The sequence below is a fragment of the Simochromis diagramma genome, unplaced genomic scaffold (genome assembly GCF_900408965.1).
Source record: "Simochromis diagramma unplaced genomic scaffold, fSimDia1.1 OVJJ01000125.1, whole genome shotgun sequence".
NCBI classification, from domain to species: domain Eukaryota; kingdom Metazoa; phylum Chordata; class Actinopteri; order Cichliformes; family Cichlidae; genus Simochromis; species Simochromis diagramma.
Window position 1 is genome coordinate 644,184 of NW_024387162.1, and position 14,092 is coordinate 658,275.

The window sequence follows — 14,092 nt, forward strand, 5'->3', positions numbered from 1 at the left end:
TCAATCTTTGATCTGATTGGTTGGCTGCTAGCTGTCTCTTCGGGCCACAGATGATCCAAAAGGCCCATCTGGCAGCCTTCTCAGGGTGCTGATTAGTAATGGATACAGTCCACTGTATCCTTCCCACTGCCTATACCAACTCCCTTGGGTGTCTTGTACATGCCACCCACTTACAAGCTGGGCACATGGCAGGCCTTTCTGAGAAGCTTTCCCCCAATAACCACCGACACACATAAAAACATAAATAACAAAAATGAAATAGCTTTCCCAAAAAAAGCCTTGGTTGCTTCTCTTCAGGTTAGCCAGCTGCGATAAGTCAGAGCTCACACGGTTAACTTGACTCAGCAGCGGTTGAGTGCTTTGATATGACCCCCCAGGTGCTATCAGTGCATCATTTTTGTTTTTATTTCTTATTTTTTTGTAATGTTTTGATTGCATATTTTGTAATTTTTGTAAAGCCTCACGTAATTGTGGACCCTTGCACATCAGCTTTGTTTGTTTTTTTACATTTTCATTGAACTTAACCTGCTGTTTCTGGTTAAACAGCCGTGAGGCTGCAGCTGAAAGAATAAGAACGTAAACTGTCTTATAGAGCATACGTTTGCTCTCAAACACACCACTCATTTCCCTGTGTTGCTTTCAGTCTGTGCCTAACGTCTTCGTGGTGTGTGTCTCTCTCTTAACATATTGTAGTTTGTAAAATCAGTTGCTCTGCTGCTAATGCTACCAGTGTGTGTGAATGTGCACAGACAGACCAGGAAACCCTGGGCTGACTCGTTAGGTAACAGGTCTCGTGACCACTTACTCCAACTGCTGAAATGAGAGTAAATGAAGCCGTATGGGTATCCTGTAACTACTACTCTGTAGTAGAACCCTGTAAAAAGTATCCTTCATTAGGAAACACACAGAGATTAATTTACAGATTACTTTAGTTACCCTGAGACAGTTTACATGCTGTGTTTTGTGGAAGGCAGCTTCATTCAGTCCTGCAGGTGGCTTGTTAGCTCAAGAATTATGTATGATTTAGATGTTTTGGTGACACCTAGTGGTAAAAAAAAGACATTAACTTAGGGTGCGATCAAAGGTTTCTAAGTGGAGTAAAGGCACCTGGAACTATCTGTAACAGTCATAATAAGAGTTACTTTGTTCTTTACTGTCATCGCCGTAGGACACACTCAACATTGGTTTTTATGAAAGTCAAAGAAATATAAAAAAGGAAACAGTTTAGACTGATACTGTCTGTAATTGTCATTTTTTCCAGTTTCACACCAAAATCTGATGATATTCAAAAGCAGACTGTGAACATTTAATCTGGCTTCATGAAAGGCAGGAGTTACACAACCTCTCCACCAGGAACAGGGAATATCTGCGGGAATACATCTCATGTCAGTATAACAAACCTTTTCACTATTTATTCCTGATTAATATGTTAACAGCATATAATTCAGATATATTTTTCTCTGGTAGTTTATCTGTTGTATGACTTGCGTGAACAAGCACAATAATCTTCAGGACTCGACTGTTACCACAGCAGACCCACATCAGTACCATTCTCTGTTTGAAGGCTGTGCACATGGATTTTCTGTGCTTCTCGTCACGGTTATCAGGAAAGGTACATTTTTGGACTGCATGCATTGTGCCTTTTAATTCCCTTTTCCTCTTTCTAACTTTAGGGCAGACATTACTCATAAAACTGCCCATAAAAGAAAATCACTTTGCATTTTAAAGTCAGCCTATCAGCTCTTCCTGCCTGCTGAGGCCTGCTGCCATTAATGTTCATGCAAAGTGTCCCTGATAGGAAAGCCACGGTGCAGAGACAACCCGACATGCTACTTTAATGACCAAAACTTTCCTTTACCCCCCCAAAAAAAGAAAAACACAGAACAATACTTCAACTTCCTATCAGCAGGAAAATCTGAAACATTTTGTAAAATGATATTTACAGAGAACAAAAGCTTGTATTAGGACATGAACTGTGTAACCAGCAGAGGAAGTAACAAGTAATTAAAAAATGAACAAAACTCTGATGAGAGCGAGATCGTTTCACACAATTACATGTTTTTAATAACACTCTTAGAATAAAGCTTTACGACATATCCTGGGGAGGAGTACAAAGACATTTTCTTACATTTTCATGTGGATGTACGCAGGCACACACTGATAAAATAAGAGCAGGAAGTATTCAAAGGCATTAATCACTCAACCAGGAAACAGTATTTCCTTGTAGGGCTGAAAAGTCTAACCAGGTCATTTGCATGTCCCTTCTTTGCTCAGTCATGTTTACAGTGTGGGAAGAGAGCGCGATGAAAGCTGCTCTCTGTGTTGATCCAGTTATAGGCTCAACTGTCTTGGTGCTGGTTCCACAACAATGTGAAGCCTGAAATTCACACTGGTAAGTCATGTGTACATCAGCCTATAATTCTGTATACTTCATACTGATGTTCTGAAGTTTCTCTCTGTAGTTGTCTCCGTCCTACCTTCCTTTCATGGCGTTTGAAGGAGCTGCGGCCAAAAGGGCCAAACTCGTTGCATCCAGGGTCCACTGGGGCAACACGGGCCCATGTGTTTCCATTATGGACCAGGACACTCACGGTATGGAAACTACATGCACTTTACATACCAAAACTAAAGAATACTAGTTGTTTGCCAGTTTTATTCTCGTTTGCTTAAAATCTCATGTTGCTAATATAAAGATAACTAAAGATGAATTAGAATAATAGTTCCCCAGATCATGTTAGTGTTTTCATTACTTTTCTGACATGTGACCCACAATACTTCCAACTTGTTTCCAAAAATAGCCACATTCTTCTTATTGTATTAGAAAGGATGTCTTTACTGTTAAAGTGTAAAATGACCATGTCAGTTCAACTGTTGCTGTTATGGTGCAATCTGTTAGTGGAAGCGTCCTGCTGCCGTCTCTTTGTGTTTACTGTTAGTGGTTTCTTTATAATTTGCTTGTCCACCGCAGGAAATCCAAGTCAGGACAGTGTTGGGAAGTGGCTCAGCACCAATGTCACTCAGTGAGTATCAAGGCATGAACACAGACTGCTTTGTCAGTGTAAACAGTTAGCAATCAACCTCTAAGATTACAAAATACCACTTCACTTATTTGTAGTTTTGTCACATTTTAACTTACCCAATATCATAGAAAAACGCATAATAGACACAGCATTTCATGCCTGCAGAAGTAGCATTAGCAGCAGGGAGAGATGATATCAGTAGTGAACAAAAACATGTGAAGGGTCCTCATTGTCAGAAACCATTAAGCTAAGGGACTGATATGTACATACATGTAAATGTGATAATAATGTCTATAATAATAATGTAATAATGCGTTCCCATTATTATGTTCATGATGGCTTGAACATATCTCCCTCTGCTGGCAACATACTGCAACTTCCGCAACTGTGTCCATTTCATGTTGAGGAGAGGCACGGCGTGATAACGCCGCGTACTTTGCGGTGAATTTTTCACACGCCTAGTTGGGAACTGTTAAACCCAAAATACAATTTTTTTTTTTTAAATTACTCGTCTAATGAGTGACTAAGCTAGGCAGCAAAATTAAGGGTTCAAATCAAACGTTTTGGAGTCTAAATTTTAATGGAAATGACTTTTTTCTTTTTAAATCAAATCTCAATTACCCAGAAAACCTGTGTTCACCTGGTCACACCCCCAGCTGCTTTGTAATGATTCACAGAAAGTATCCTGGACTTATATATATAATGTTGAAACATGAACTAAATCCTTGTATGGGAGAATGTATGTGAAGACCCACTTTACTGACTTGGCTTCATACTAATGCAAGAGGAAAGGTGATCATTGTAACCTTCTCTGGTTCGATGGCTTTATTAACTCACTGGTTCTATGATCACAAGCTGAAAGTTACAATGGCACTAGGGTCAGTAGTCGGTATACTGTCAGTTTAAGTTGCAACAACACCAACTGTTTTATGTGTTCTTCCAGTACAGACAGCTGGTCAGGTCTGAGGACTGTTTTTAATAGATGATGACTTTTCATTGGGGCATTAAATTAAACAAAGACAAAAGATGAACTAAGCTACACTGATCAATATGATTTTGAGATGTCACTTCCTAACATCATTGTTGTTCTGTTATGCTGAGAACACATTTTAAGAAACACAAATGTTTCCTGTGGATAGTAGTCAGAGTTTCATTTTGTGCGTCATAGTTTTTATTTGATTGATCATGAGAAACATCCTCAGGTGTACTCAAACTCTTGACTAAAGTAAAATAATTAATAAACTATTTACTACTACTTAGTAAATAGTTTATTACTTCTGCTACTTTACTACTATTACTACTATTACAGGTATTTACTATTTAAAGAAATAGTAAATACCTGTATAATTGACCTCATTTTTGTCATATTTGTGGAGGAGATTGAGGATGAAGATGGAGCATACTGTTGCCACCCTTCACACACAGTACCCAATGTTTATAAAGGATGGTGCCCACGACAATAGTACCGTATACTGCCCACATTATGTGTGCTTAAGTGGACTACTTAGGATGTAGTGGCTTGGCTTTATTTTATGAATGAAATAAAAATATAAATAGTTTATTTTTAGCATGAAGACGAGCTGCAGGGGTATTTTAAGAGCATGTTTAGAATATGGCAGGTGGTGATAGTAAACGTATCCCCATCCTGACTCAGCGTAATGATCTCAGAAGTGATGGAAACTTACCTCTGTGTGTGAGTACTCTGTTCCTCCTTCTCATAAAATGTGACCTGTGTTTGCAGGGAAGATGCAAAGCAAGAGCCACTGCAGGAAGACGCAGGTACGAACAATGGGAATCCTTCTGTTTCTCTTTTGCCTGTAAGCTCTTTCACACCTTCACTCCGCCTCAGCTGTATATTGTTTTATTCTTTGTGTTAGTTTGTGCTACAGAGTGGTGAGTACTTTGTCTGTTTGGATTCGATTGTTTCTGTAGTCATCTAGAGCCCTTTTAAATGAGGCAGAGAGCTCCGCCTGCAAATACGAGCAGAAAATGTTGGTTATTCTATCCTGTAGAGTAGACGCTGCAAATCCTTGATAGACGAAGCTGTCTGATCAATAGATGTTGTTCCTGCTGTACGTTTTTTATACAGCCTATTTTAGATGATCCAGTCTCAACATCATGTGCTGTTTAATGTTTTAATGAGTCGTTTTTATCCAAAACGGCTGCCACAGTCATCATTATGCTTTTTACTGAAGACTATAACTACATTTGAACTAAAACTGAAAATCTGGTGGTTTGGAAATTAAAAGCTGTTCCAACAACATGCACACATTTATGCATGTTGTTGTGGAGCAGTATGAATTATGTAAGCCTTCTTGCCTCACCCCATCCTGAGGCAAGCCTATTCAAACAGCATGCAAATAGTGGTTGAGAACACCATGGGAACAACAAATAGTCCTTATGCCTCTTTCCCGCTCCGGCTCCCTGAAGAAAAACATCCAGCTCGCTATTGTGTCTGTAATTCAAGGCACTGTTGCTTCTTTGTTACACGTGTTTAAATCAAAAGAACCCCACACTATTCTCTGTTTGACTATAACAAGTCACTCACAGTGATTCTGTGGATTTTACAGAATGATGAGTTTGGGCTACAATATCTAGAGAAGAAAATATAACTTTAAGAGAATAAAAACACTGGTGACTGGTCATTCGTGCCATTATTATTCAACAATCATGAATAAACACATGTTTCTTGAACATTTCTACGTACCTGCACTGGAACCATGTATTTTAACATGGCGTTACAGATCTCAAATCAATGTGCTGTTCTGTCAGTGACAAACAGATGGTTTGTTCATGTCTGTGCTGCTTTTGGCCCATTAGCTTAGCATCTAATGTGTGAAAGGGAAAAGTAATAGACAAAGATCTTCTTCATTGTTATTATTATTATTATTATTATTATTTATTATTAAATGAAAGTGAACAAAAAGTGAATGAAAAATATGCTAGAAGGCATGGTATACATGCAACAGCATAACCAAGTGGCTGGCATAGTTTACAGTAACATTTGTGGTGGTTTTGGTCTGGAAGACCTGCGGTCCAAAGGAGATACGTCCCCAGGGGTGGTTGAGAATAACCAAGCTAAGCTCCCATGGGACTTTCAGATACAGACGGACAAAGTGCTAATGGATAACCAACCAGACATAGTGGTGGCCGACAAGCAGAGAAGGAAGGTCGTAATCATAGATGTAGCTATACATGGTGATAGCAAGATCAGGGAGAAGGAAGACAAGGAACTCAAGAAATACCAAGGTCTGAGAGAGGATCTTGAGAAGAGGTTGAGAGTAACAGTGGCAATAGTGGTCCCTGTGGTAATCAGAGCACTCTGGGCAGGGACTCCCAAACTGGGTGAGCGGCTCCAGCAGATCTCAGTAATGACATCTGAGATCTCTGTCCTAGGAACACAAAGATACTGCGCACACTGTCGTACTGTTCAAAAGTGCTACAAGGAAGGAACAGTGGTGAACAAGCGAAAGCAGAAATGGGCCTCAATCCATGGAGGCTACAGCCCACAATTCACAGGACTGAAAGGATCTGTTGCTAACATGTTAGCATCAGATACCTCTGCACACCTTCAGGGGTCAGTCCATGTCTCACTGGGTCAGGTCTGTGTAGCTGAAGGGGGACCAACCCAATATTAGGCAGATGGTCATGATGTTATGCCTGATGACTGCAACATAGTTTCAGTTGTACGGTACACTTACATAGACCATGTTCAATTTCAAACAAAAGTTACATTTAAATGACAATTAACCCTCAATATTCAGGAGGAAAAATGAACCTTTGAGCTTGACAGAAATAATGATGTGATTCATAGTGCCACATGGAAAACATATAATTGTAAGATTCTTTCCATTTTGACCTGGCCCTGTAAAATGCTTACTGTAGAGATGTAGACATTTTTGTGATTTCATGTTCCAGTCAGTGAAACGGCATACTTTCATCTAAGTGTATCTGCTTTGGCTGAAACAGAAAATGGAAACTGCATTTACACTTTTTGCACTTTTCTAAATGTCTAAATGACCATCAAAGACATTCTTACTGTAAACACCTGATCTACCTCCCATTAATGGCCAATTAAAATCACCAGTTAACCTTACAATGTCTTTGGACTGTGGGAGGAAGCCAAAGTGGATGCTTGTATAGCACTTTCTCTTGGGATTGTCTGTAAATCTTGCACAGGCCCTGACACTGTTGATGCACACTGCCGTAGTATTTTCTGGTTCTCACAATGCTGTATCTTCCCTTTAGGGCCTCTGCAGAGGAACCCCAGCAGTGACGATGACTTGGCGCTGGGTGTAGAAGGTAAATAGTGTCATTTCCTGGACTTGTAAGGCAACATCATCAGCAGGGATTCCTTACAAGCTCGCAGTTTAGGAAAATAAGTCACTGCTTAATCTTTCAGTGTATATCTTTCAACACCAGCAGAAAGTTGCCAGAATATCTTGTGTATTTATACTGAGGACATAGTTGCTGTGTTGACACTTCACCACAACTATCTCAGTGTTTAGCTCATAGAAATCAGGACAGACTTCTTCGAGTACAGATTTCACCGTTTTCAAGTTTAGTCACAAACATGAACTACAGTCATCACAAACCAATCTGACATTTGATGTACCAGGATATAATTATTAATTAATTATTCGCTGCCAAGTCTTAAAATGAGGAAACCTGAGAGAAGCTATAGGAATGACATCATCATCATCATGTATTGACTTTTTTCACACACTGCTTTTTGGCTTCATGTGTGTTAGATAAACAATGACACGGTGGAATATGTAGCGTGTTGTTGCCCATCTGAGGTAAGACTGCACACATGGTTTTCTATTACACACTGATTTTTAAACCCATGTCCTGTACTTTCTTTTTACTATGTGTGTTTGCACTGCTGTCTTGGTCTGCGGCTCATTTGCTGATGACCTGTCAATCAAAGGTCAGGAAGTTGGCTTACTCGTATAATTATCATCATCAACATGGTTTATTCAGTATAACATTAAACAAACAACTAAGCTCATAAAATCACCATGAACGGGTTTACTGAGGCTTCAAAGCAATGAAGCTGAGGACATAATGATCACAGAGCTACAGACCACCTTTGGCCTGAGCATTACAACAAAGCACACACATGGAAATGATTGTTTCTGGACTCCCAGTCTGGGAGAGGGAGGCAGGGGCAAGTGCCAAAGCTTAAACATCCTCCAGAAGAAAAAAGGGTGGGAGGGTGAGGGACAGAGAAACACTTTCCTAATATAGCTCAAGGACTTTTGACAGCAGACCTTTACAGGTTGTACCGACTTTCAACGAGCAGCAAATGTGTTGTTTCTGCCTTCCTGATGTTTCTGTCTGTGTTTCTGTCATTATAGCTCCACATGCTCCATTTGCTTTGCTGTTTGGCTAACACGACTTTTCTTCCCTGCAGCGTCTTTATACGCCAAACAAGGAGTGAAGACGGTCCAGGAGTTTCTGCGGTAAGGAGATTGCTCTTCTTCACCATGTTTCTGTCAGTCATACAGAACCACACAGACAGCAGTACAGAGGGAGTCTGTTGTGACACAGCACAGAGCTCCACTTAAATGTATTTACAGAAGAATAGCTCATAATCAACCAGCATAGACGGATGAGTTTGTTGTTATCAGTGAAGGTGGTTTGAATATGAAAGTGCTGATCGTTTTAAATCAAGGACTAACTATTGATGATGCTTTTAGAGGTTGGATCAAATTTAATATGGTGAAATTTAAGGTGGGAATTAATCGAGGTATGTGCCAACATTGAATTTCTCAATGAACAATATGTTAGGGTGCACAATAGCAACAGTAAGATGTTTATTATAGTTCAGAGGAGTTTCCAAATCTGACTATAACCGACATGGTGGCATGGTAATTAGCTTTGCTGCCTCACAGCAAGAAGGCTCTGAGTCCGGCTGTTTCTGTGTGGAGTTTGCATGTTCCCCCCATGTGTGGGTCTCCCACAGTCCAAAGACATGCAGTGTTGAATCTAAATTGCCCATAGGTGTGCATGGTTGTCTGTCTCGCTGTGTTAGGCCTGCACAGGCTGTACCCTGCCTCTCGCCCAATGCTAGCTGGGACAGGCTCCAGCCCCCCTCAGCCCTGACAAGGAGAATGGATGGATGGATCTATAACCTGCTAAAAACTATAAAACTATTAAATTTAAAAAAAAGAAGCAAAGACTTTCAGGGTTTAACTCAGCGCCAGGGAGAGGCTGCTACAAACACATATTACATAACTTTCAGTTGAAGCAGACTATAAGATATTACACATCCTTATATTAAGCAGAGCTAAGTGGTGCGTGAGTGCCACTTCAAAACTGTGCTTCATTAGAATTAATAAAACATGTTACAGTGATACCAGCGCCTAAAACTACAAATATAGTTGCACAACTACAAGTAATATTTACTAGGCAAATGAGCTCACGCTCCCCCTCTGCAAAGCACATAGTTTGCATAGAAAGTAAAAGGATCATGGAAAAGCTATTAGGATGCTTGACAGCTGTACAATAAATATGAATCAGCCAAGAGCAAAGGGGTCAAAGACAACAGGCTCAATCGGGCAGTGATCACCAAAGACCAGCAGAAGATGTGAGTGCACAATTAAACGTGTCTTTTCTCTTTTCTTTCTCTTTTTTTAGTCTTGATTAGCAGGTCTGGAAAGATTGTGTGCTTTTGGCAGCTTAAAATATCAGATCTAATATGGTTGAAATACCCAAACACTGTACTCTAATGTAACTTGAATGTTTACAAATAAGCATAATAAATAAAATAACACTAAATGTAGGTATCTATCATAGTGTTTGAGCCTTTAAAGAATATAATGGGATTTCTGGTTTGGGTTGCATGCGCACATATATAGAAGGAGATACGAGATAAAAAGCTGGTCACTCTGATGAGCTACAGGTCACATCATTTAACATCGGTAAGAAAGAAGCTAGGCCATTAAATATAATGCAATAATCCACACATGACAGGTGTCATTGTCTCTGGCTCTCAACTTCAAACCACCTGGTTACTAATGAATATGTAACTGAATGACTTCATCTATGAAAGCTTTTTAAACTAGAGCTGCACCATCGTCGCTAATTCAGATTTGAACCTGTCAAATCAAGTTTTGCAGATTCTGATTTCCTTTCTACAAAGTATAACTGACAGCATATGCAAATAAAAGCTCTTCAACAGAAAAAGGTTTCATAATAAAATGAATTATTAAACTTTATACTCTCTTTTAAACAGCAATAAGTTATAGTATCTTATCTCACATACAGTGCTCTGCTGTACTTCTATTTTATTGCAATTTTTTGTATACTTGATTAATCCCCTGTAGGGAAATGACACTCTGCATTTAACCCATTCACTCAGTGAGGCAGCTACCAATCCAGCCCCCGGGGAGCAGTGTGTGGGGACGGTGCCTTGCTCAGGGGTATCTCAGGGTAGCCATTGATCGTGGTGTGAACGCTCTACCTACTGAGCTATCTCCTCCCCCGTTTATGCTAAAAATCAGAGGATTCCGGTTGCTAGCTGATCGAGACATATCAGCACACTTGTTCGATATTATTTTTTCATTTATTTCTAGAGTTTTCTTATGTTACGAGCTGAGCAAATTCATTGCCATAGTTTTGGAAGCCATAGATTTTTTTTTTTTACCATTCTTGATTGATTTAAGTTATAAGGTACTTATGACTTAATAGCCTCTATAAATGTGCTTTTCTTTTCCTAATGCTAATTCAAATATTGTCAGTGTGTCAGGATTAATTTAGCACTACACAATCACGTGGCTTGATATTGTCTATCTTGCTGAAATAAGGAAGCTTCCCCTGAAAAACAGCCCTGTGACATTGCATGATCAAAAGCACTGGGCGAACCTGCAGGATCCATGGAAACCTATGCCATGGAGCTCCGGGCACGGAACGTTTATTCCAATGCTAATGCTAAAGGAGGTCTGGAATTCTGCAGGCTGACTTGGTGACTCCTCACTATAACTATCTGGCTGAGCTGCTGTGGTTCCCAAACACTTTGCAATAATACCACTTATGGTTAATTGTTGAATGTCTGGGATGGAGAAAATTCAGTGAGCTCTTTCCAATAAGTCATTCTGTCACAAATGTTTTAAAGGCACACTGCTTGGTGGTTGGTTTCATAGACCCATGGCAATGGGGGAGAAAACACCTGAATTCAAAGGTTAAGTGGTGTGTCTGTCTATTTAATATATGCTGCTCTAAAATCCATGTTCGTCATAGTGTGTTAATAGGCTTTCGCAGATCCACTAATCCACTAATCATCAGTGATGATTCTTAGATAAATATAAATTACTCTGACAGTTGGTACGGATTCAGATTGAAAGGTCAACATCACTGGCATTAATGGAGTCAATCGAGGAGATTACAAATGCTATAGATCAGAAACAGTATGCAGCTGGATTGACACAATCAGTCATGTCTTAATCAATAAACGGTAAATAGTACTGGATCGGTGGGATTGTACTGCACTGGGTGACAGGAAACAATTTGTGAAGCTGGGTGACTATTCTTCATCATGCTTGGACATCACATGTGATGTTCCACAAGGCTCTGTACTGGGTCAAAAAATGTTCATTATCTATAATAATTTATTATAAATTATATTTGTAAGGTATCTGATATATTAAAATTAGCAATATTTGTAAGTATTTTTTGTTCTGGGAGGGAATCCAAAGGACCTGCTGGATATGATCGACTCAGAAATGTGCAAAATTAAAAAGAGGTTTGACATAAACAAACTGTCACTAAATCTGTAAAACTGCTGATTCATGGTGTGGAGACTGAAAGAGTTCTGAAATACAAGTTTCTTGGTGTGATAATAGATGATAAAATAAGGTGGAAGTCTCATATAAATAATTTACATAACGTTTCAATATTAAGTAAAGTAAGACACATTCTGGACCACAAGTCACTCCTGAGTCTCTATTGTTCATTGCTTTCACCATCTCTGCATTACTGTGCAGAGGTTTAGAGCAAACTTTATAAATGTTTGCTATCATCAACCTTCATATTGCAAAAAAGGGCCATAAGGATAATCCATAAAACTGGTCACAGAGATCATACAAATCCCCTATTAAAATCAAAAATACTAAAATTCACAGATCGGGTTCATTTTCTCACTGCACACATTATGTATAAAGCAATAAACAACCTGCTTGTTGACAATGCTCTCTTTTCTAAAAGGGAACATCCCTGTATCTAAAAAGTGATTGCACCTCTGTGTGGAGACAGACGTGCCAGCAGGACCTGAATGTGGTTTTTGCAAAGAACGATGAGGAGGCGGGGCTTTGATCACCATTTTCACAACAGCAATGTGTATATGTGTGTGTGGGTGCGTTTATATAAGTATATACTATATATATATATATATATATATATATATATATATATATAGTATACTATATATATATATATATATATAGTATGTGTAAATTTGTACATTTTTTAACGTGTTAATGGGGTTATAAAAATAATAAAGAAAGAAAGAATATTAATGAAGAATTTGTGATGGATTGAGCATAAACAGGAAGTAAAGTGCAGACTATGAGTTATAGTGGAAAGGGGGGTGGGATTAAATAAGCATAGGCTTCTTCCTGCATGTAAGTTATTTATTATTATTGTTTGTTTTCCTTTTGTTCTGCTTTGATTGTTTGTCACTTTTTTCTCTCGTGTTGTTCTTGTTATACTATTTTCACATGTTCAAAGTAAAGATTCGACACAAACGGTGGCTTTTGAACTGAGGACACAGCGACGTGTGTGTGTCTGTTTTTATTGTGGTGTGAGTTATTGTGTCGTGTTTCCCTTTGTGTTTTACTCTGTCATGTTTTCCATGTTTCTGCAGCGTGTCATGTCTGTGCTCTCTCTCGTGCTCTCCTCCACTCCCACATCATGTTTCCTGTTTTATTTTGAAGGTGCTGTGTTTTCATGTCATTCTGTTCAGTCCAGCCTCCCCTGTCTCGTTATGTTTTTCATGTCAGCTGTGTTCCTCGTGTGTTCTCACCTCCTTGTTATCCCTCTGTGCATTTAGGTCAGCGCTTCCCTCAGTCCTGTGTCGTGCCCTCTCTCATGCTGTGTGTTCCCAGTGTTTCCTCGTAGGCATTATTTCTTAGAGCTACCCAGTCTAGTTTAGTTTCGTACTTCCTTGTGTCCGCAAATAAAGCTGCGTTTCTGCCTCAGTCAGTTTGCGTTTGGGACTCTCCTGCCTGCACACAGCCGTTTCATGGCAAATTGAAATCATGAAACTAGTTTATAAGTTCAAATCTAATATTTTAAAATACTGTTAAGTATCCTCGATTTATATATAAATGCATTAAATCAAATAAAACCTCGTGCTTTGATTGTATCATACAGGTGGAGCAGCTCAGGTCCAGCCCTTAGTAGGTGGAACAGCTTTAGCTCAGCAACTTCAGGTCACTCTGGACCACTCAGGTTAAACACTGACCGACACACAACAGAACTATACAACTGGAACTATTTGAATCGGTTCTGAGCAATTATACCTTCTCATACTTGCAGTGTGATGGATGTACTTAACCTATGGAACGACGACCCAGAAGAGATTCTCTTGGACCTGGGCTTTGGCTGTGATGAGCCTGACCTCTCTGGACGCATTCCGGCACGATTCATTAATTATCAGTCTCATGCAAGAGGAATAAATCTCCAAGTGTTTCTAGAGGCTCAGAAAAACCGTCTGGACCTGGAGAACCCAGACGTCAGCAGTGAGTCCAACTGATTCCTTGTTTCTTATATAAAATATTGACATCTGGCGACAAGTATTTGCTTTCATACTGTCATCAGTGAGGTCCACACTAATGGAGGCTGATGAGATCTGGTTCACAGTCAAGCCCCCATCAAACTCAGATTGTTGATAGAAGTGAAAAAACAAACAAAAGCCTGTTTTCAAAAGTATTTTGAAGGCATCAGACTTCAGCACACACGAGGAATACTAAATCTGTTCTACAAATACACAAACAATGGAGAGACATTGTTTTCGTGATGCTGTACGTTGTATAATCAAGTCCATATTTCTGAAAACAAGACTTTGTTTT

General features: G+C 39.4%; 1 protein-coding gene across 2 annotated transcripts in view; it reads left to right on the forward strand.

Moving 5' to 3' along the window:
• Positions 1–2,255: 2,255 nt before the first annotated feature.
• itprid1 (ITPR interacting domain containing 1) overlaps positions 2,256–14,092 on the forward strand; it is a 33,118-nt gene continuing 21,281 nt past the window's right edge. The window contains exons 1-8 of one of the 2 annotated variants that reach the window (XM_040048856.1): positions 2,256–2,392; positions 2,463–2,592; positions 2,969–3,020; positions 4,762–4,837; positions 7,269–7,322; positions 8,437–8,485; positions 13,395–13,472; positions 13,560–13,762. In XM_040048856.1, coding sequence (XP_039904790.1) covers positions 2,561–2,592; positions 2,969–3,020; positions 4,762–4,837; positions 7,269–7,322; positions 8,437–8,485; positions 13,395–13,472; positions 13,560–13,762 — 544 coding nt within the window. In that variant the 5' untranslated portion in view covers positions 2,256–2,392; positions 2,463–2,560. The remainder of the gene's footprint in view (positions 2,393–2,462; positions 2,593–2,968; positions 3,021–4,761; positions 4,838–7,268; positions 7,323–8,436; positions 8,486–13,394; positions 13,473–13,559; positions 13,763–14,092) is intronic. The other variant, XM_040048854.1, reaches the window with a different exon arrangement.